At 39.4% G+C, this 24,518-nt stretch overlaps 2 protein-coding genes across 3 annotated transcripts in view; both read left to right on the top strand.

Moving 5' to 3' along the window:
* The first annotated feature begins 29 nt into the window (after nt 1–29).
* LOC125230383 lies at nt 30–9,238 on the top strand. The gene is made up of 2 exons (XM_048135521.1): nt 30–356; nt 7,107–9,238. Exons 1-2 carry the CDS (start codon nt 330–332, stop codon nt 9,048–9,050), a joined length of 1,971 nt encoding a protein of 656 aa, XP_047991478.1. The 5' UTR covers nt 30–329; the 3' UTR covers nt 9,051–9,238.
* A 449-nt stretch (nt 9,239–9,687) lies between these two features.
* LOC125230061 (WAS/WASL-interacting protein family member 2-like) overlaps nt 9,688–24,518 on the top strand; it is a 55,697-nt gene continuing 40,866 nt past the window's right edge. For both annotated transcript variants that reach the window (XM_048135054.1, XM_048135055.1), the window contains exon 1: nt 9,688–10,467. In XM_048135054.1, the coding sequence (XP_047991011.1) occupies nt 10,113–10,467 (355 nt within the window). In that variant the 5' untranslated portion in view covers nt 9,688–10,112. The remainder of the gene's footprint in view (nt 10,468–24,518) is intronic.

Below are 24,518 nucleotides of genomic sequence, written 5' to 3'. Positions count from 1 at the left end.
TTTCAAAATCAGTACCGTTTTCTCTCTTGTGTCACTTTACTATAGTCTGTCAAGCCATTTCCGTCAGTAGGTAAAATCGACAGATTTGTTATGCGACTAGGCGCGAACATGAAGGGTTTTGAATTCCACAGTTTTTTCAAAGTTTTTCCACTGACAAACTTGTTTAATCGGCCGTATTACTGGTTATAAACATTTTTTCTTTATAAACTAATATGACACTCTGTCAAAGTTGTTTTATAGTGACAAATGATCGACATCGACACGTGTATTGTTTCCTAAAATTCTTATCTTGTATTATTTTCAGGAACTTTTAATAACTTGACTGCATAATGGATTCGCAAACCCTAGTAAGCAAAGTAAGTAACCAGTTTCAGTCCAGTACCTATGCTATTGCTAAGTATTGGTGAAGTCATAGTACTTTATTCATGAGCAGGGCCCGTCACTTTCATGCCGATGACATTTGACATCATCAATTTGACTTCACGCTGCATATAGGATGATTCAAGAGTTTTATTTAATAATTAATCATTACGGGCCCTGTTCATGAGCAATATAGCATCTTATTAAATTAGAGTCTGTTCGGAAAAAGAAGAATCATGAAATGTATGGAGTCCAATACATTCCACGACTCTTCTCTTTCCGAACAGACTCTAAAACGAAAATTAATTGCGTAAGACTTACGTTTATATCATATCTAGCGGGTAGACTAGCGGGGCTATTAACATCTTCTAGCTGTACGAGTTATTGCAATTATCCGCACTTGATTGTGACTTTTACGCTTGGGTTGCCACTTTGCCTACACACGACACTCATGACATCTCATGGTACCATCAGCAACACAGCTGTACATTTGTAATCCTTATCACAACGGACATAAACTCTACCGATATGGTTAGTTAGTTTATAAGAGTGATGTTGTTAGTATGTGACCGGAAGTTTTCTAATATAACAGCATCTTATTTCTACATTTCATTTTTGTAATAATTATTTCAAACATGCAACCTTCATATTAGTCCAACCACAAAGACGCAAGCTTTAGTAGCAATAGCTCATTTATGTAGTCATCACTCGTAAGTTGGTGTCTAAGCCACAATTCCGTTTTTTTTAACCCCTTAATTACTAAGAGTGGCACTAAAGCTTTGTTCTTTGTTTAGCTTGTGTAATATCATATTTATATAATATCTCCAATTCTCCATTAGGTTTCTTATTTATTAGCTAATCAGCTATTGGTGATATTAATGTACCTACTCTAATGGTTTTTAGCAGGGACCGGACAACCCCTTCCGCGCTACAAGCCTTTCATTGGGAATCCCTAACGTAAGGACGACCCAAACGAGAGACTCTCCCTTTCCAACTGCAAGCCCATTCATTTGACTAGCCCTTACAAAAAACTCAGCAAAACAATAAAGCTAGCCCTGTGCATTGGCTTACCGCTATCCGATACGGCTTGCAAGCCTTTAATAAGGGTTACCCTTATTTTAAGCGCTATTTATAAGGCTTTCCCTTTTGTTAAAGCGTAGTCGAGCCTTGCGTGAAAGAGACAGGATTATGAATCTAAGCTAGTGTAAGAACAGGAAGGAAAATGCGCTGTTGCCACTCCGCACTATGCGCCCCATTTTTAATTTTGCAACGAAACATGTTTTCGTTGGATAAAAATAGAACACGGCTAGAAATTATTTTTAATGAACTGGGATACAAAGGGACTGATGGATCGCCTGATGATGGTAAATGATCATCGTCGCCCATAGATCAGTATGTATGTTCGTACGTATGAATGTATGTAGGTATGTATGAATGTATTTAGGTATGTATGTATGAATATAATTATGTAAATAAGTATGTATGCATGTAAATATACAGTGTTGGCCGAAAATCAATACAATTAACCATTAACATTACTCGTTGAAAATGTTAATTGCCAACATAAAAACAAGCCGTTTTCGTCATCGGACTTGTCTTGATGAGTACTTGTGTGAGCAGTAGCCAAGGTAGAGCTGATGCTGAACCCTGGCTTTTTCCAGGGGAACGCGGGTTTGGAGTAACATAGGGAACGCTGTTTTCGTCATCGGACTTGTATTGATGAGTACTTGTTGAAGCAGTAACCAAGGTAGAGCTGATGTTGAACCCTGGCTATTCCTAGGGGAACTCGGGTTTCGTGCAACATAGGCAAACGCTGTTTTCGTCATCGGACTTGTATTGATGAGTACTTGAGTGAGCAGTAACCAAGGTAGAGCTGATGCTGAACCCTGGCTTTTCCCAGCGGAACGCGGGTTTGGAGTAACATAGGCAAGCGCTGTTTTCCTCATCGGACTTGTCTTGATGAGTATTTGTGTGAGCAGTAACCAAGATAGAGCTGATGCTGAACCCTGGCTATTCATAGGGGAACTCGGGTTTCGTGCAACATACGGAAACGCTGTTTTCGTCATCGGACTTGTCTTGATGAGTACTTGAGTGAGCAGTAACCAATATAGAGCTGATGCTGAACCCTGGCTATTCCTAAGGGAACTCGGGTTTCGTGCAACATAGTCAAACGCTGTTTTCGTCATCGGACTTGTCTTGATGAGTACTTGAGTGAGCAGTAACCAAGGTAGAGCTGATGCTGAACCCTGGCTTTTCCCAGGGGAACGCGGGTTTGGAGTAACATAGGCAAGCGCTGTTTTCGTCATCGGACTTGTTTTGATGAGTACTTGTTGAAGCAGTAACCAAGGTAGAGCTGATGTTGAACCCTGGCTATTCCTAGGGGAACTCGGGTTTCGTGCAACATAGGCAAACGCTGTTTTCGTCATCGGACTTGTATTGATGAGTACTTGAGTGAGCAGTAACCAAGGTAGAGCTGATGCTGAACCCTGGCTTTTCCCAGCGGAACGCGGGTTTGGAGTAACATAGGCAAGCGCTGTTTTCCTCATCGGACTTGTCTTGATGAGTATTTGTGTGAGCAGTAACCAAGATAGAGCTGATGCTGAACCCTGGCTATTCATAGGGGAACTCGGGTTTCGTGCAACATACGGAAACGCTGTTTTCGTCATCGGACTTGTCTTGATGAGTACTTGAGTGAGCAGTAACCAATATAGAGCTGATGCTGAACCCTGGCTATTCCTAAGGGAACTCGGGTTTCGTGCAACATAGTCAAACGCTGTTTTCGTCATCGGACTTGTCTTGATGAGTACTTGAGTGAGCAGTAACCAAGGTAGAGCTGATGCTGAACCCTGGCTTTTCCCAGGGGAACGCGGGTTTGGAGTAACATAGGCAAGCGCTGTTTTCGTCATCGGACTTGTTTTGATGAGTACTTATGTGAGCAGTAACCAAGGTAGAGCTGATGCTGAACCCTGGCTATTCCTAAGGGAACTCGGGTTTCGTGCAACATAGGCAAACGCTGTTTTCGTCATCGGACTTGTATTGATGAGTACTGGTGTGAGCAGTAACAAAGGTAGAGCTGATGCTGAACCCTGGCTATTCCTAGGGGAACTAAGGTTTTGTGCAACATAGGCAAACGCTGTTTTCGTCATCGGACTTGTATTGATGAGTACTTGTGTGAGCAGTAACCAAGGTAGAGCTAATGCTGAACCCTGGCTTTTCCCAGGGGAACGCGGGTTTGGAGTAACATAGGCAAGCGCTGTTTTCGTCATCGGACTTGTCTTGATGAGTACTTGTGTGAGCAGTAACCAAGGTAGAGCTGATGCTGAACCCTGGCTATTCTTAGGGGAACTCGGGTTTTGTGCAACATAGGCAAACGCTGTTTTCGTCATCGGACTTGTATTGATGAATACTTGAGTGAGCAGTAACCAAGGTAGAGCTAATGCTGAACCCTGGCTTTTCCCAGGGGAACGCGGGTTTGGAGTAACATAGGCAAGCGCTGTTTTCGTCATCGGACTTGTCTTGATGAGTATTTGTGTGAGCAGTAAACAAGATAGAGCTGATGCTGAACTCTGGCTATTCATAGGGGAACTCGGGTTTCGTGCAACATACGCAAACGCTATTTTCGTCATCGGACTTGTCTTGATGAGTACTTGAGCGAGCAGTAACCAAGGTAGAGCTGATGCCGAACCCTGGCTATTCCTAAGGGAACTCGGGTTTCGTGCAACATAGGCAAACGCTGTTTTCGTAATCGGACTTGTCTTGATGAGTACTTGTGTGAGCAGTAACCAAGGTAGAGCTGATGCTGAACCCTGACTATTCCTAGGGGAACTCGGGTTGCGTGCAACATACGCAAACGCTATTTTCGTCATCGGACTTGTCTTGATGAGTACTTGAGTGAGCAGTAACCAAGGTAGAGCTGATGCCGAACCCTGGCTATTCCTAAGGGAACTCGGGTTTCGTGCAACATAGGAAAACGCTGTTTTCGTAATCGGACTTGTCTTGATGAGTACTGGTAAAGCTGATGTTGAACCCTTGCTGTACCTAGGGGAACATAGGTTTGGTGCAACATAGACAAACCCGGTTTTCGTTATAGGCCCTGCCTTAATGAGGACTTGGGTGCGCAGTACCCAAGCCAGCGCTGTAGCTGAGACCTGGTGGTACCTAGGGGAACTCAGGTTCGGTGCAATATAAATAAACGCTGTTTTCTGTTCATAGTATTTTTCGTGTGATAAATCTTAGACTTGTCTTTATGACTGGCACTTGGTTGAGTTGAGTAGTACCATAGAATCTGTCAAACTATTTCTGTTGATTGTTGTGAATTCTATAAAGATAGTTTGAAACAGAAATACTTTTCTGGTGGCAATCAAGCATACAGCCCGTCTGATAGTAAGTAGTTACCGCAGTCTATGGACGCTAGGAACTCCAGTATTATTTTTATTCCCTGTGTTACTATTAGTGAAATCGACTGTACTTAATTTTGATATTCAAATAGATATACATACGTATTTTTTTTATACATAAATAAAGTGTTTCATGTATGGCAAATTAATAAATTTGTTCTAACTACTTGATATTAATTTTCACTTCTGGTAGGATTTTTGTTTAGTTAATATTATGTTTTTATGCCTAACTTGACATTGCAAGAAATATTTCTATATTATAATACACTGAAACCAGAGTTGCCCTTGGTACAGTCAAGTGTAAAATTATGGGTGCGTACAACTTATCAAAAATATGTCCCATAGCACTTTATGTCGGCGGAATAAGGTCTCGGTACATATTTTTGAGCGGATAAAATCGATACGTATTTTTGCACTTGACTGTACCACCAGGGCTCAGCTACAGCGCTGTCTTGGCTACTGCGCACCCAAGTCCTCGTCAAGACAAGTCCGATGACGAAAACAGCGTTTGCCTGTGTTACACTAAACCCGAGTTCCCATAGGTGCAGCCAGGGTTCAGCATCAGCTGGACTTTGGGTACTGCTCACTCGAGTACTCATCAAGAAAAGTCCGATGATGAAAACAGCGTTTGCCTGGGTTACACTAAACCCGAGTTCCCCTAGGTGCAGCCAGGGTTCAGCATCAGCTGGACTTTGGGTAACTGCTCACTTGAGTACTCATCAAGACAAGTCCGATGACGAAAACAGCGTTTGCCTGTGTTACACTAAACCAGAGTTCCCCTAGGTGCAGCCAGGGTTCAGCATCAGCTGGACTTTGGGTACTGCTCACTCGAGTACTCATCAAGAGAAGTCCGATGACGAAAACAGCGTTTGCCTGTGTTACACTAAACCCGAGTTCCCCTAGGTGCAGCCAGGGTTCAGCATCAACTGGACTTCGGGTACTGCTTACTCGAGTACTCATCAAGACAAGTCTGATGACGAAAACAGCGTTTGCCTGTGTTACACTAAACCCGAGTTCCCCTAGGTGCAGCCAGGGTTCAGCATTAGCTGGACTTTGGGTACTGCTCACTCGAGTACTCATCAAGACAAGTCCGATGACGAAAACAGCGTTTGCCTGGGTTACACTAAACCCGAGTTCCCCTAGGTGCAGCCAGGGTTCAGCATCAGTTGGACTTTGGGTACTGCTCACTCGAGTACTCATCAAGACAAGTCCGATGACGAAAACAGCGTTTGCCTGTGTTACACTAAACCCGAGTTCCCCTAGGTGCAGCCAGGGTTCAGCATCAACTGGACTTCGGGTACTGCTTACTCGAGTACTCATCAAGACAAGTCCGATGACGAAAACAGCGTTTGCCTGTGTTACACTAAACCCGAGTTCCCCTAGGTGCAGCCAGGGTTCAGCATCAACTGGACTTCGGGTACTGCTTACTCGAGTACTCATCAAGACAAGTCCGATGACGAAAACAGCGTTTGCCTGTGTTACACTAAACCCGAGTTCCCATAGGTGCAGCCAGGGTTCAGCATCAGCTGGACTTTGGGTACTGCTCACTCGAGTACTCATCAAGAAAAGTCCGATGACGAAAACAGCGTTTGCCTGTGTTACACTAAACCCGAGTTCCCCTAGGTGCAGCCAGGGTTCAGCATCAGCTGGACTTCGGGTACTGCTCACTCGAGTACTCATCTAGACAAGTCCGATGACGAAAATAGCGTTTGCCTATCATAACTATAAGTATTTAGTTGGTATTTATTTGGTATTGAAAATTGAACCTTATTTTATCTACAGCCGTTTCCATCAAACAGAAACGCGCAAATATCACACACAGTGCCGCCGTAGGTAACGATCGTATGTTATTTCGTTCGGAGTAATGTGTGCTTTATGAGCGAGGTACATGATTTAAACTCGCACGATATGCTCTATAAGGGAAAGCAAATAAAACCCAATATAAGGCTCACCCTTATGGCGTTAGGCTGAGCCGATGATAAGGGTTTTGAAAGGGTATTGGGCTATTTTAGGTAAGCGCTTTCGTTAGGGCTTTAAAAGCAAAATGAAAGGGTATCGCGTCAAAAGGGTAGGGTAAGTTAAGCCTAACGAAATACCCATACAAAACCCCGTATAAGGGATAGCGGGCCGGTCCCTGGTTTTTAGGACCTCGAGATACGATCTTACTCTTATTTAATGAATTCGCAACACGGCTCTGAGTTATGCAGGTATAACTCTTAATTTAAATTAGAATTGAATACCAACAGCGCGAATCATCCCAGCATGCCATAGGTTAAATAAACTTTCAGGTCCATATCCCACCCAATACCTACTTATGAGTTAAGTTTTTATACTTGATTATTGTTTCAGCCGGAATTAATCGTATCCACTACAGAAAACCCTGAAAGTGTCTGCATGTTATTCGATATATGTAAAGAAGTTAAGCTCTACTATGAGCATCCAGTTATTTTTCTTACCAAAACAGACTTTTCGGATAAAGCGTTCAACGTCATGTGTAATGTTCACTGTATTCTGAATGAAGAAAGAGATGAGAATACCAAAGGCCGAATCTTAGACTTGATTGTAGATTATCAGTTACAATGGTTACAATACGTGAACGCCATAGAAAACTTTGAACAACTTGTGATTGATAGAAACCTACCTAAAGATGACATATACCAAGCAGTAAGCTACACTATAGACAGTATGACATATCGCTTAAAGCATTTTCAAAGGTTCATTGAAAAGAATAGATCTGGTTTAACTAACGAAAATCATGCTATATTAAACGCAGAACTAGAAATTGTTGAAGAAATGCATAAAGAAATTGTCAAGGCCTTGGTTGAAAAACTGAAGTGTTTTCGAGGTATTCAAAGTGGACCGGAATTTGATATTAAACTTAAATCTGAAGTCGAAGACCTGTTACATTGGTTAGATAAAATTAGCGATAACTTGGCTATTCTACTTAGCAACTATGTAAGTTTTAACGTGCAACATTTAAGTAGCGATTTGACAAAAACGTTACAACAAATAGTTGAAGAATTTAAAAACGACGAGTCGCCTAATGCTAAAAGAATGTTAGAAGAACTCAAAGAAAAAGGAAAAGATTTATGTTCAATGGTAAGGTCCACAGCAAGCCATGATCTTGAGATTAATAAGGTTGTAGAAAAAATTGCTGTTTTAGATGACCGTATTAAACGATTAGAAGAAGAGAATGCACATGCAGCTCTTGGGGCACTTCGGTATAAAAAGGAATTTCTCGAAGCAAGATTAAACTCGTTAGACAATTTGAAAACCACTTTAAAAAGCCTTCACAATTTAGCTGAATACATGCCGGATGATCCATCAGGAGAGATTTGCGAGTGCCCGGATTTTTTCCAATTGAGAATTTTCAACCACGCACTTCCATCTCCAGAGCGCGAGCGTTTGATTTCCGAGTTCTGCTACTTATGGGATATAGCCGTCAATGGGAAACGGAAAAAGTCAATAATATCAATTCTTAGTGCAACTGATGAAAAAGAGGAATTTACTGATGATCTTGGTACATTTTATATTGACGAATATGGAAGGAAAATATATATGAAACCAGATGAATCCACATTGTATCAATGTAACGAAAATGACATGTTGGTACCTCTTTCCGATGATTCAGAACACGTTTATTTTTATGACGAATGTGGAAGACACTTCTTAGACCTTCATACCAGACAAAAGATCTACAAAGCCCATGCAACAGCAAGTGAATTTATGATGGATAGCTCTGGGGCTCTAATTAAATTAAAAGAAATCCGCAATGGTATTACATATTACTACGATAATTTCGGACGTTATTATGTAAACGAGTCTAACAAGCGTATCTACATAGAAGAAGATGCTACAAGTGAATATGAAAATGATGGGTTTGGTAATCTCGTACGTATAAGAAGCCAATTAGATATTCTTGAACCTTGCCCTGATGATGAAAATGTCACCGAAGATTTCAATTATTTGAAACGAAACGTTGGAGCAGCGTTGCGTGAATGTATGGCAAAGACAATTGTTGCGCAGCCTGCAGATCCAGTGAAGTATTTGTCCATGTGTCTATTTAAATACAGAGATAATATTGAGCAAAGAGAAAAGAGAGCTCGGGAAAAAGAACAGTTGGACGTCGAGAGAGAAATACGCGCAGCTGAGGAACGCGAGGCTTTAGAAAAGGCCGCTCGAGAAGCTGCCTTTTTAATGGCTCAAGGTGGTAGTGAGGCTTCTTATGATTCGAATCTAATGAACTATCAGTATCAGTCGCCCGATCTTATATCAGCAAGTTCAAAACAATAATGCGGAAGTTAAAGTTCTCTGGTTCAAACAAGTCACTTTGACTGTGAACCAATGGTATCCCAGATAATCCACATTGCAGTAAATAGGCCTGTATTTTGTTTTAGGAAGAAGTTCGATTTAATTTATTTTTAACTTGTTCACTTTATATTTGTTATAGTTGGCAAATTGAATAAAATTATTGGATTATGGAATGGTTTTTGTATATCGTGTATTTTTTTTTCATGATCTCAACTCATACCTACTGTACTTGAGTACATTACTACTAGATAGTATTTAGCATATCCTAGAATTAGAAGTAAAATCAATGATGTATCAAATATAAACAGAGAAAAGGATGTAGATCAAGTATAGATTTTCAGTTATGAGAATATTTTACACGCTTAATGTCCGTCAGTGGAAAATGGCGAGTAATAAAAAGGTTAGCAAATATTGAACCCTTCATGCCCCCACATTTTTAAATATGCTTAAGGTATGAACCCACGGGCGCTCTTAACTGTCGTAAATGGCTTATCAGACTATATTCTTCATATTCAATGTGATTTAACCTCATTAGAATGAAAACTACTATAACATTTTTATTTTTTTTCTATAGCAACCCTACTCATTTTGACAGATGTCGGCCATATTACGATTACGAGTTGTGAATTTGACGAATTCCCTACTCCTCGATAATATCATATCATATCATTTAACTTAAGCGGAGTAATACGTTATCAGGAACTCGTATTGGCCGTCACAAACGGGCCGATTTTAAAACGATGTTTCTTAGAAGAAATTATGATAGGTAGTAGTAAATAATATGTGAAAATAGTGAAAACAATTTGTGGTGTCTACGTGCTTCTTACAATGATTAATCTTTTAGGACAAGGTTTTCCAATATTTTATGTAAATTAGCTAGCATTAGTCGGAGTGACGTATCGGGCTTCGAATGTTTTCGTCACGTGCCGTCGCGAGGATTGTGTGTACAAATACAAGTGCGTGAATGTTGTAGGGTGTTTGAATCATTGTCGTCATTTTCCTTTACTCATGGCCTTGTAGGCCGGTTAGTGCGACAGTTTCGCGATGGCTCCCAGACCGCCCGGTCCTCCGCCACCTCCCGGCCCTCCGCCGCCGCCGGGGCCGCCTCCGCCGCCTAGTTTTGGAGGTTCGTCGAAGGGAGGTTCGGGTGATAACAGGAATGCCCTGCTTAGTTCTATTAGGCAAGGGGCAAAGTTGAAAAAGACTGTAACAGTGGATAAGAGTGGACCATATATACCGGGGAAGGTGTCAGGCTCTGGTGGAAGTGCGCCTCCGGTTGGCAATGGGGTCAAAAGTGGTGGCATGCAGAATGGTGGCAGTGCAGCACCGCCGATGTTGGGAGGGCTGTTTGCGGGTGGAATGCCCAAGCTGAGGCCTACTGGCGGCAAATTTGGTGGTGGTAAGTATCTTTGTAATTGTTTTATCTTATATGCAAGTCTTAAATTGGTGAAGTATCATCTAGCTGATGTTGTTTGGTATAACTTAATTGTCTTCTTGAACAATTATCTGTCAAGATGCTGCGGCTAGTGATGAGCCGCTGTTGTTTGCTACACCTCTTATGTTATTACAATAATTTAGGCATTGAATGCTGTAAGGTGTCGAAAAGTTTCATTAAAGTTAGGTATGTGTAATATCAAATGGCTAAGGTCATAATGTTTGTCTCATTGTTTCCCTCCAACATCATAAAAAAATCTCATGCAATAGCATTCTTGCTACTTATAGTCAATGAATGCATGTAATGTCTATTGTCTAAAGATCTAGATTTTATTGTTTTCAATTACTGTTCTTATATAATATAAAAACAAACAACGGGTCATGCCTGGGTTGATTGGAGACTAGTAGTCATATTTTGAATTAAAAAAATATTTAAACACTTCTTTCAACCCCTTTATGGGATACAGGCGTGATTATATGTATGGATTAATAATACTGTAAAATAGAGTAAAATAAGTACTTAATAATTCTTTTGTGAATATGGTTTTTATTTTATATAATTATAGTTATTCAAATTAATAACTAAACTACCAAATTAAGATGTGTTTGGGTAATTTCATGTGTTGGATAAATCATATGATAGTAATTTTAAATTTCATCATAATAGGAGCCACTTCTCACTCATCTCAGTATCATAAAAAAAATATATATATATATATATATATTATAGGACATTCTTACACAGATTGACTGAGGCCCACACATTAAACAGTTTAACACCATCAGACAGCCTAGCCAAAATGCCAATTATTGCCGCTGGACGCCAATCATAACACAATCTGGCTCTGTCCCACCAATACATAAGAGTCATAGAGATAGCTATGATTATGAGTGTTTGTGCATTTTGCTATGTACTGTGATTCTGTGAAGTAGTCTACCTTACACAGTTTATCATATGAACCATAACTACATTACAAGTACACACTGATACGGTATCTGGTATTTAATTACATTATTGATTTGATTGTTCACTCAGCTGCAGATAAAGGGTAGATTATTCATATCAAGTTATGTTTATTTCATAAATATCAGCTGAGAGGAATGTGATTTTGCATTTTATTAGCCTTAGATATCATTGTTAAGAGGTAATCAGAACCATATTTACACAAGAAATAAAATTGTCCGTGGTGCCGTGTGGTGACGGGTTAAGAACTTCACCACCCCCTTTCTTCCCGTGGGTGTCGTAGAAGGCGACTGTGGGATATGGGTTAAATTGTGGCGTAGGCGATAGGCTGGCAACCTGTCACAGCAATGTCACAGTTTCGTTTCCTTTCAACCCCTTATTTGCCAAGAGTGGCACTGAAACCTGAGTAGTTTGATGTGCTCTGCCTACCCCTTCATGGGACACAGGCGTGATTGTATGTATGATTGTATGTATGTATAAAATTGTCTATATATCTCAGGGACCGAGCATGTCACACTTTGTACTGACATTGTTAATTCTTCTTCTTCTTCTTGGTTAGGGGCTTTGTAAGGCTTCAGAGCGCCTTATGTATCACTTCTGATCTGATCTGAGCGACCATTTCTGATCTATTGTGATCGCCACCTACTACAACTCTCGATCAAGTCCTACAAATTCGAAGATTTGTAGTATCTTTTTGAGATCGAGATACCTCACATCCTCTGGGTGTATTTGGTAGCTGCCCAGAATCATGTTACGTGTGCGCATTAGAGAGGGGCACTCTGCCAGGATGTGCAGGGGCGTTTCATCAGACTCTAGACAGAATCTGCACCGCCCGTTTGCATGTTTCCCGATAGTGTGCGTGTGCTTGTTGAGGTGGCAATGCCCTGTGAGCACCCTCACTAGGTTGCGCAGTTGGTTCCTTGACAGCGCCAAGGCATTTGAGGATGCCTTTTTGCTGTAGGCTAGAGCCTTGGAATCATCGATTTAAACTTCTCTAGATACACTATCACCTACAAATTCGGCACTCAAAAGTGTCCGATCGCTTAGTTGCAAATGTGTGCGTCCAGTTGACAAACGAAAACTTCGCAATGTAGTAAAAACTACTTTCATTTTTTTACAAAAACAACGTTATTTCTTAGTACTTAAAGTTCAATTTCAAATGCAAGCAATTGGCGGTTATGACATTAATGAATGTGATCATCGCGAAAGCCATAAAATTTTATTACCGCAGATCGCAGGTGTGCATATTTTTAAAAAAATCTACGTCTTATTGCAACCAACTTAAGTTTAATTTCGTTTGCGCTGCAACAATCTAAACGCCATTTTTACATTGGGAACGAGGATGGACAGAGGCATCATGGGAGTCGCGCTATGAGATGAAAGGCGAGAATGAGGAAATTTGCGGTATTTTTGCGAAAAACTGTTTTAAAAAATCCTATTAGATAGAAAATTTCTTAAGGAACAAAACGTTTGGTATAACATTTTTGGAGATGTTGCGTATTTTAAGCGAAAAAAAATGAGTTTTTACTGTACGATATTTTTATTGATATTATCTCAAACAAAAAAATATATAAGGTACGGCGGGACAATTTGGACTGGGGGACAATTGCAACTGAACTGATTAATATCTCCACGTTTTGCAATGTTTGCATTATTAAATAGAGTCAACTGAGGTATATATATATATATATATATATATATATAAATTTCTTTCAAAGCTTTGTTTGGGTAAATCTTCTCTCCGCTCCTCAGCTATAATCTTGCGCCATTTTTCCCTTTCAACGTCTTGTTTTGGGAATCTGGAATAAAAAGCTTTTTTATTACTTAAAAACGAATTTGCTATTCCCGGGTTGTTTCTTTTTATAATTAAAGTAATTTATAAGATATGTATTAATATTATTGAATTGAAATCATTTATTTCAGACTTATTGGTCCATAATAATAAATAAATACATACATTATTAATATGAAATAGGCTTCTTTTACAAAAAATATAAATTAGCGACTCCATCATTCCATTTTTAACTATGTTCCACTTCATCCATCTTTTGTCGCCGTCCGCTCATTACTAGTATAGCGCGAGAGAAAGAGACAAACTGCGTAAGACCAAATCAAGGAATTTACTTTAATTATTCTAGAAAATAAATGTTTTTTGTAAGTTAGGAAGCCATTTTGACCACAAATGCATAACATTATAAAATTATTAACAATTACTTACCGGAAATATATCGTATTTCGTCGTCATCCTTTTTCAACGTATATAAGGTGTTATTTTTGCACTTTTTTACGGAGCACTTAGGCATGTTGCCGACACGGCGGATGAAGCGCTACTGACCGCCCAATTGTGCTTAGAACATTTTCAAGCACAATTTGCTGCGGACACATTCTAAGCCGTGATGGTGCATCTAGGTAGTTTAGATCGATGCTTGGAATGGTTCATGCCTGGCGTGTTCCTCCAGAGCTGAATGGTTTTGTATTGACAGTAGGTCTTTAGGGTTAGTTTCGTAAGACTTTTCGGGATACCACAGAAAGGCTCTGGGCCATGGTGCTTACCCTTTGCCCCCGTACGTGCAAGTTCGTCGGCTTTCTCGTTGCCTTCGATGCCTGCGTGCCCCGGGACCCATATTAAGAGAACCTTGTTTTTGGATCCAAGGTTCAATAGTTAGAGTTTTGAATGATTCACGATTATTTTCATTAGACTTATATTGACCGGGATATAGACCGTGATTACCTTTTTGATTTTTGTCGAGCTCCCGATATTTCGACGCAGTTGCATCATGATCACGGAAAACTGACGAAGGCGGGTGGATGTTAAAGTTGCATAGACAGCGCGCGATCTACCCTCCTTCGCGCGCGTCGGCTGCGTTCACTTTCAGCGTTACCACTGGTCGCTCGACAAACATCAAAAAGGTAATCACGGTCTATATCCCGGTCAATATAATTCTAATTGTTTAATAGTTGCCTGCAGTTCTCAACCAGCTTGGACGTTGTGACGTCCGAAGTTAGGGCTAGGAGTGCCGCCTGGCTATCCGAGTGGATGTATATAGTATGGTTGACGTAGTTGCATTGCAGGTTGATTGACGCGCATTCTAGGATGGCGTATACCTCTGCCTGGAATATAGAGCAATACCGTCCTAGATTTAGGCTTTTAGCCCTTCTAGGCGTTTCGCCGTATACTCCGCAGCCTACTTCAGATCCGGATTTAGAGCCGTCAGTATACCACCTTATTAGGCTTCCTTCTTTCCATACTATTTGACTGTTTGACCAGTCCTCCCTTTCCGGGATTTCCACAGAGTAGAGTTTCTGTGGGCAGAACAGACACTACTCTGCTACATTGTTACTTACCTGTAATAGGAAATATATCCCTGACTCTTGAGTGTTCATAATTTTTGTGTAGTCGAAATTAAATATCATCGTAAGATAAGGGTTCGAAAATATCCAATATAATAAATATCAAAATATCAGATATTTATGATATATATCAACTTTGATATATATCAATTTTGTATGGAAGGCATATTATTATTTTGCTGCATTATTTATGAATACTACTTTAGATAAGTAATCTACTAAAAAACTAACTTTTAGTAGAAAAACAGTAGCAAACACACAAAAAAATAATAACAATGTTACATTTTTTTAAACCATTTTTTTGTGCAATATTTATAAAAAAGATATACAGTGTGTGGCCCGGAACCGGGAATAATAATAAAAACAGCGGCTCTATAGATCACCGGTAATTAAATTATTATATCGGATATTTATGTCTATTGATATATATCGTCGAACCCTGATCTTACGACCATTTTTTATCTAATTGATGACTTCCACTCCACCTACATAAATGGACACAGAATATCAGTAAAAACAAAAAATTATGTGTTTAATATGCCTACCAGTAAAAGGCACATAAATAACGAATACGATAAATCTCGATTTTGGGCAAACAGGTGAAACAGGACTTGTGACCGCATGTATGATATAACTCGTTACGTATACGAGACCGGTAAAGAATATAGACTATCAAACTTGATACAGGTGGAAAGTCCCAAGGTAACTTAGTGTTGTGAGGTCTTAGATGTATTACTCATTAAATTGTTCGAAAAGGGTCACCAAGAAAATGTGAGAACCGCTGTACAAACTATAGTTTTCATTTCCATGATAGTTTTCCGCAGCACCCAAAGAGTCACTGGTATTAATTACGTAAACGGGCATTTTATCAGAATTTGGGAACCACAATTAGCGTAAGTTGTTAAAAAAATCTGTTTAAAAATTTACTTTTTTCTCTTTAAATGTAGATTATCGCTTAAAGTTTATGTAATTAACACACAAACAATATTTTTATACAAATTTCATGCTTAGATCGTCACAAAACTGACAGTGAGTTAATTTTTGATAACAACTTAGTTAATTGGTGGTCTTAAATTCTGAAAATACCCAAATGCCTGATGGTGATGACGTTTCGTACGCACGTTTTTGGGAGAACAGCTTATTATTACATATCAATTAGGGTGCTAGCACTATCATTAGCTATTATCATTAGTTATTTATCAGCTTCGACCTACATTCCGAGAAGAAATTGTAGAAATTTCTTAAACATGTTGATTTGAACAACATTTACTTTTGTGATGTCTTACCATTTGGCTTCAGAAGCTCACTTTGTTTTTTTTTCAACATGGCGAATGACCCAGCCTTGGCAGTCTTTACTGTGTACTCGTCTCTCTTATAATCGTATAATTAATGAAATACAATACGATGGCAGTTCGTTAAATACGTAACCTGAATTAAATCGTATTAAACTGGTTACCGACTCAGTTTTCTACAAGATACCTCGAATCTGATAAAGATTGGATTTCATCGTTTTCATACATAATAAATGAATTTATTAGTGTGAGAGACCCTTAAGAATTACATTCAAGTTAGTGTCAACTGATTGACGGCACATGTAAAAACAAATAACATTAGGAATTTGTAAAGGTTGTCACACACGTGTTCAGTAATTATCTTAATTTTTTTAATAACTCGATGACCGTAAAAGTTAATATTGTTTCTTAGAGAACTTGATAGTATTTGATCTAAAGAACCTTTCTTAAACTTAACGGAATTTAATAAAAACAGGGTGTATAAGGACGAATTACTATTGGAATTTGAGTTGTAAACATCCTTAAAGTCACTAACAGGTCACAAAAAAATGCGAGAGCTTAAGGTATTATATTTATTTATTTATTTAAACTTTATTGCACAACTAAAGAAACATGTACAAATGGCGGACTTAATGCCAAAAGGCATTCTCTACCAGTCAACCATTGGGTTAAACAGAGACATATATGTTGGCGCAGGAGAAATAATAGCTAACAGAGACAAATATAATCGTAAAATATCGTTATATTGTAAAATAAACGTCCCTCAGCAATTCCCGTCAACTTTGTACAATGCCACGTCAGCAAATTTTAATTGATCCTATTTTGTTACCAACATTTAGTAATATAATTCGACTTTCGTAAGATATATACAGGATAATTGTTATAATTAAGAAAATATAGATACTAGAGAACCTTAATGACGAAATAAAACTTAATAAAATCTCAATTCATCAACAAAATCTTGGTAACAAAATAGGAATTAATAAAAACAAATTTAACTTTTCCCTTAATTTTTGTACAAAGTTGACGGGAATTGCTGCCCTATTGCATTTCAAGCATAAGGTAAGGTAAGGACCATTCTGAGATGGGAAGTATTTACTTAGAAATGTCGCAGGACGGCCGGAACCAACACTTTGTGGTAACCTCTTGGTTTGAGTAAAATAGACTATGTTACCTCATCTGACCTTAGTGACCTTATACTTTGTACAAAAGTCGCAGGACGGACGGAAGTAATAATTTGTTGTAACTGGGACACGCAGCGCGCAGGATGCAGGGATGCGCTTGACAATGTCATGTCATCTGGCATAAAATTGTGACCCGTTATAGGCAATGAACTGCCACTTTTTAAGATTTGGCATAGAGCCAAGGATACACTATTAGGGACAAATGTCCCACGACACGTGTCGCCAGCGACGTCGGGTGAAGTAGCGCGACGTTGTCAGACTTCGCTCGACATGTCTGGCGACATCGCGCGACACGTGTCGCCAGTGACATCGGGTGATGTAACGCGACGTTGCCGGACTTCGCTCGATATGTCTGGCAACATCGCGCGACACGTGTGGGCAGTGACATCGGGTGTCGCGCGATGTCGCCAGATATGTCAGGTGAAGTCTCGCGAAGTCGTACGACTTCGTTAGACATCGCTGCGGGATATAAGTCGCGCAATGTCGCCAGATATGTCAGGCGAAATCGGCCGGCTTCGCTTGACATGTCGTGGGACATTTGTCCCCTAGTGTATCCTTGGCTTAACCCCTCAAAAGGAGATGAAAATACACGTGCAGCAACATCATAGCTACTTATAATATAATATAAATACATAGTATAAAACAAAGTCGCTTTTGCTATCTGTCCCTATGTATGCTTAGATCTTTAAAACTACGCAACGGATTTTGATGCGGTTTTTTAAATAGATAGACTGATTCTTAAAGAAGGTTTATATGTATAATACATTTAAGTACCACGGGCGAAGCCGGGGCGGGCAGCTAGTATTATATGTAATATTATTGTTAGAGTATTTTATCTGTAGTTATTACTGTATTTGTGTACATCTATGTTGCATTACTTATGTATGTTTATTATGAGTTATTTTAGTATTGTATGCGCCTTAGCCGCCTCTCACATTTGCAGTCTCACTTACTAGGTGTGCTGGAAGAAATTTCTTTTTAGAAATAATCTTTTTGTACGTGAAAAATAAACTATAAATAAATAAATAAGAATGACGTCAATTTCGAAACACCCCCCCCCCCATCTATCATTTACCGTCATCCGCAGACCAAACCCCCCCCCCCCTAATTTAGCATACGTTACGTACGTACAGTCAACCAATTGGAACCCTATTAGGCCACTCTACAACCATGTCAAAATGACAAGCGGTAAGAGATTTCTTACAATCTGATTTATAACGTCACTATGACATAGTTCTACAGTGGCCTAGGGTTCCAAGTTCCAATTGGTTGACTGTACATGATTTTCGTGCTAAGATTTATTTTATTGTTTTTTCTAAGCTCTTATTTACATACATACATACATACATACATACATACTTACATACTTACATACATACATACAATACAATCACACCTGTATTCCGTAAACTACTCAAGTTTCTGTACCACTCTTGGCAAATAAGGGGTTGAAAGAAAACGAAACTGTGACATTGCAGTGACAGGTTGCCAATCTCTCGCCTACGCCACAATTTAACCCATATCCTATAATCGACTTCTACGAATCCCACGAGAAGAAAAGGGGTGGTGAAATTAGCCCGTCACCACACGGGGTAGTTCTCTTTTTAAAAACCCAAAATTTCAGAAATCCCAATATATTATGTCTTCATACCCGGTCTACATTTGTGCTTTTATAAAAAGGGACAGTCTAGCTATCTGAGAAACAAGGATCAAACTTCAAAGTTTCAATTAACGAAATCTTTTAATTCATCAGCGGATCTCACCGAATCTTATCCGTCGAAAGCATTTCTTAGATTAGAGACATTAAGCCTTGATATCATAAAGTTCACAAACAAAACAAAATTTTCAAATTGGTGTTAATAGGAAATTCCTTTCTTACTCTAAAATGTGACGTTTAACCTCGGCATCAAATAGATAATGACGGCCTGGGGCCTATTGCATAACAATTTACAACTTGTATTAAATTACAAGCGGAACTCTCTTTCTTATAAAATGAATTGGAGGGGGACTACCGCTTGTAATATGAGTTGTAAATTGTTATGCAATAGGCCCCAGGTATCCAAATTCAAATATATCAGAAGATAGTGACTACAGTGAAACACTACAGTATTTAGGTAATAAATATGGGCATTTTCGCGAAAAAAGATTAAAAAATTTTTTCACCACACTCGCTCACTAAATGTGCTATTGCACGCAGGCGGATCGAGAGTTATAAAAATCGTTCTCCCAAGCGAGTTATGAAGTTGGTAGTACCGTACTTAACTTTTTTACATTACTTTACATATTTTTTATATTGTAAGTGTGATGAAAAACATTGTGTGTAACTCGGGGCGAAAGAATATTGTAAACTCGAGTCTTTAAATCGCTCCGGCAAGCCGTCGCGATTTAACTTACCCTCGTTAACTATATTCAACTTTCCCCCCTTCTTGCACAATGTACAATTTTTTTCTAAAATAGGTAAATTTAATGTTTTTCCTACTCAGAATCACGAGCCCTTTTGATCCTACTAGGCGGATAAAGCATCACAAATTTAATTTTTCCACTTCGTTACTATTTTTCAAACAATTTGTATACAGCGTGCAGCGGTTACAATTACGGTTACAATTTACAATGCAAAATCTCTCGTTTTTTATCCTAGATCGAAAGGGCTCGTGATTCTGAGTAGGAAAATAGTTATTTGTTATACAAGGGGGCAAAGTTGTATTTTAACGCTGAGTGTGGAATTGTAAAACGAGCAAGTGAAAGGATTCTATAGTTGAACCACGAGCGAAGCGAGTGGTTCGTGAATAGAATCCTGAACTTGCGAGTTTTATAACACACGAGAAGTAAAATACATTTGCACCCGAGTGTAACACAAAACTTTCCCCCTCACTATAGCGAGGAAACTACAACGCAAGAAATGCGTTTATCACTGCTTCCAGTAGTTCCACAGGTGGTAAATCATCTTTATTACTAGATTCACCTACTTTTATCAATTTTAAAGCAGTTAATTTGACTTTATTCAAGGTCAAATTACTTTACCCACTAGTGAATAAAATGCGTTTTTACCCGCTGGTATTAAAGGACAAAACACGTGTTTCCGAGCTAGTGAGGGGAAAACATATATTTACCTAGGTATCTGAAAAAAAAAATGTGTATTTTGGCATTCACTAGTGCATCTGCTGTGCATGTGCAGAAAGGGTAGAATCAGATCTATTAGAGCCCCATGTATTCCACGACTTTTCTCTTTCCGAATAAACTATCTGCGAGGGGTGAGTGGTCATTGGTCAAACCCAGTAAGTTGAGAAAATTTGATTTTGAAATTCGAACTTTGTAAAATTTCTGCAACGTTCTTATTCCAATGAAAAATAATTTCTATTTATCGGGTTTGACCACTCACCTCTACTACTATACTGCTTTCAAGTCACACATTTCAGAATAAAAACAACAAAACCTTAACAAAGTAATCGCCTCATTATTTGAGCAATTCCCGTTAAGTTTGTACATTTGGATCACGTCTCCGATTTAGATAAAAATTGGAGTCCATGATGCTGAGCAAGATCCACTAGGTTTCCCAAAATGTCCTATGTAGTTTGTATGAAACCTTCCTTTTTTGTTACCAGATTTCTATACATTTTTGGTAACAAAAAAGGAAAGTTTCATACAATCAACCTAGGACATTTTGGGAAACCTAGTGGATCTTGCTCAACATCATGGACTCTATCAGCCTACCAATTTTTATCCAAATCGAAGACGTGATCCAAATTTACTAACTTAACGGGAATTGCTGATTTACCCAGAGCCAAAGCACTTCCAATTTCAATATTAGAAACCTCCCGCAGTGAAAATCGACTCTTCCGTATCACGTCCACTCTTCATTTACACTTTGTAGACCTTGTGCGAAAGACAATAAGGTCTAAGATTAGTCAATCAATGTTCAGTACAACGGAACTGACGGTAGCCAATGAAGTAGGGCGCGAGGATGTGATTAGGACTGCGTTCCATCACACATTATTCACTGATCATTCTTTAACTTTAATACGATGGCAATAAGATCCAACTGCGCTGTCAAGTGTTCCTTTTATTTGGTAGTACAGTCGCCATGTTAATAATAATAAATATCGGAACGGACAAAGTTCTCAATAATATGGGATCGCGCTTCTATTAACAAAGCGTTATAGTGCGTGTGTGACCCATTTCTCGAAAGTTATTAGTCAAATACAAAGAGGATCAAGTAAAATGTGTAGTCACATTGCATAGACTGCCATCTCTCGACACATGCTTAATACTTTTGAACCTCAGTTTTGACAATTTGGCCCATATTCTTAACTTTTGATGTGTGTTAAAATGTCAAATATTAATATTGGCGCGTAACGCCTTCTAGGCCAGCGTACCTTTTTCTTTACGGTTTTGAAGTACTTACGTTTTTTTTTAGACTTTATCTGTCTATACGGACTTTCGGAGTTACATGTCTTTGGTCTAATAATATTAGTGTGTTGTCATGGCAACCCATACGATTTGACAGCTCGTGGATTAATAATATTAGTCTAATCAAGTCTAATCAAGTCATGTGTACATTTCTTCATTCTAACTCGTTGCAAAAAGGTGAAAAAATGTACACATATTTATGAACTCGACTGTACTGGCGAATTTGTATGCGTTACGTTCACGTCCGAACATTCCGTGAGAGGTTAAACGCCTTTTCGTTACCATTTTATGTTTATTGAGAACATTTTACTGGTCTGGGTGTATTGTCTGCTCGGAAAAGGAGCCGGTTTAAGACCCAATTTGGTCTGACTAGATCAGCCATACTCAAAGTGTGCTCCGCGGAGCCCTAGGGCTCCGCAAAACCTCTGGGGGCTCCGTGTGAATTTTGGTTGACTGATATGCGACTTCAACTCTCTTCCATAAAACCAAAGATTCACCAATTGTAAAAATAAAAACAGTTCCATGTTCCTCACATTAGAATCTAGTGATTCGATTTTACTATTATGATTAAGACTTATTATAACCTAACCACAAAATTAAAATTTTGAAAAAACCCCCGACCGCGACCTAGTGGACCGATTTTCATGAAACATGGCTAAGAACACTCCCGACTAACACAGCTTTCAAATAAAAAAAACTAAATCGAAATCGGTTCATCCGTTCAGGAGCTACGATGCCACAGACAGACACACACACGGACAGACAAACAGACAGACAGACGGACAGACAGACAGACAGACATACAGACAGACAGACACGTCAAACTTATAACACCCCGTCGTTTTTGCGTCGGGGGTTAAAAATAGAGATTGCTATAAACTATTTTTTTCATTTATTTTATTTAAGGGTTCCTCAGATATTTTGCTTTCCAAAAGGGTTCAATGGGAAAATGAGTTTGAGAACCGCTGGACTAGATCATAGAGGAATAAGTAGGAGAAGAGTTGTAACTCCATACGTCAGTAAATGCGTTATTTACTGACGTATGGAGTTACAATTATTTGTATAGGCATAGTTATAGTAGTATAGTGAAGGCAAAAGGGGCAGAGGAAAAAGAAAAACAACCTGCATGGATAACTTTAGGGACCGTCCCTACTCAAGAGACGCATGTCCTGAGGCGCGGAACGGACGTCCGCGCCACGCCGCCTGAATGTAATTTAAAAAACGTCTCCTCAGTACATTTTGTATAGGAAAGACGTAAGACGCGTCCCCAGGAGACGCGTCGCTTGGCCCGCGCCGCGCCGCCTGGAGCGCGCCAAGAGACGTCTCTTGCTCGTCCCTTACGCGTCCTTCCTATACAAAATGTACTGAGGAAACGTCTTTTAAATTAAATTACAACCTCCGCGCCACGCCTCAGGACGTGCGTCTCTTGAGTAGGGGCCGGTCCCTTAGGAGCTGGACGGGAATAGAGCTGCCGCGCTGGGCAGAAAAACCGCTCTATTTGCACAGTCCGGAACTCCGCTCTATTTGCAGACTGTGGTAGCCGACATCCGAGGAGGATATGGCACCTGAAGAAGAAGATATTTATAGTGACATCTAGCGACAATCACACGTCAATCACGCATCAAATAGCGTGAATTATCAGTACTACTACTCGATAATATGTGTCAACAGTGCTAGTCTGCCAAAAGATTAATATTACAACAGTTTACAGCTTATATTACGAGCAGAAGGAATTGAAAACAGAATACTGATTAATACTATTATTGTAATATAAGGTATTAAAAATTGGTGAGCATTAGACTCTTCGTTCGTCGCGACATCTATTGACAAGTAGCAGTACTGATAATTCACGCTAGTTGACGCGTGATTGTCGCTAGATGTCACTATAACTATAATAACTAACTATATAACTCGCATTTACTGGTGTATGGACTGTATGGAGTTATAAATCTTCCCTTATTCCTCTATGGACTAGATTTACTGGAATGAAGTAACTGGCTAACTGGGTATCACAAACTGTGTTTTCTCTCAGGGCAATCTTATTATACTCACCACACGTACGATGTACACTTAAAGTAACATGCGCGGATCCAGGGGGGGGTCATGGGGGTCATGACCCCTCCTGGAGCCTAGGTTAGTCATACAAATAGACCACATGACCCCCCCCCCCCCCCCCCCCTCAGGGTCTGGGCCTTTACCACGTGACCCCCCCCCCTGGGCCCGAAGCTGGATCCGCGCTTGTAAAGTAAGTGGATCCTTTCCTCTCCTCATGATTTATACCAGTTATTTCTAATATTCGTAACTTGTGTGAATGTAGGTAATAGGAATTGTTGTTATTGACCAATCAAGGAAATCGTAGAACTTCAAATCATTTTAGATCTAGGTATTATCACAGAATATATAATAGTACAAGTACAGAAGGCCCACTACTTTGATGTTCACGAAATGCCGCCTTTTAAATGCCTACAAAATTCTTACAAAGAAACGAGCCGCACGTGCGCAGCGTCGGACGATAGGGTTGCATATGGATTAAAACGAATTAGTACTTAGATAAAATGTTATACTATTATATTCCAGTCTTGGGTACATTCTAGGTATATATACAGTATTTATATATTTTTGTTTAAGTCCCGACATCACAAGCCTTATTGAACTTTTACGTGGGACTAAATCAATATTAGATTTGGACGGTGTTATGGAATAGCGAACTAAGCGCCAAAATCCGAAAAAAAAGTTATGAATGCAGTTCGGATATAAATGTGATAATCTATAGTATTGACTATTTCTTTGTTGAAAAATCATGCTTACAGCCTTATTT

The sequence above is a fragment of the Leguminivora glycinivorella genome, chromosome 10 (genome assembly GCF_023078275.1).
Source record: "Leguminivora glycinivorella isolate SPB_JAAS2020 chromosome 10, LegGlyc_1.1, whole genome shotgun sequence".
NCBI classification, from domain to species: domain Eukaryota; kingdom Metazoa; phylum Arthropoda; class Insecta; order Lepidoptera; family Tortricidae; genus Leguminivora; species Leguminivora glycinivorella.
This window is presented reverse-complemented; position numbering and strand designations above follow the sequence as displayed.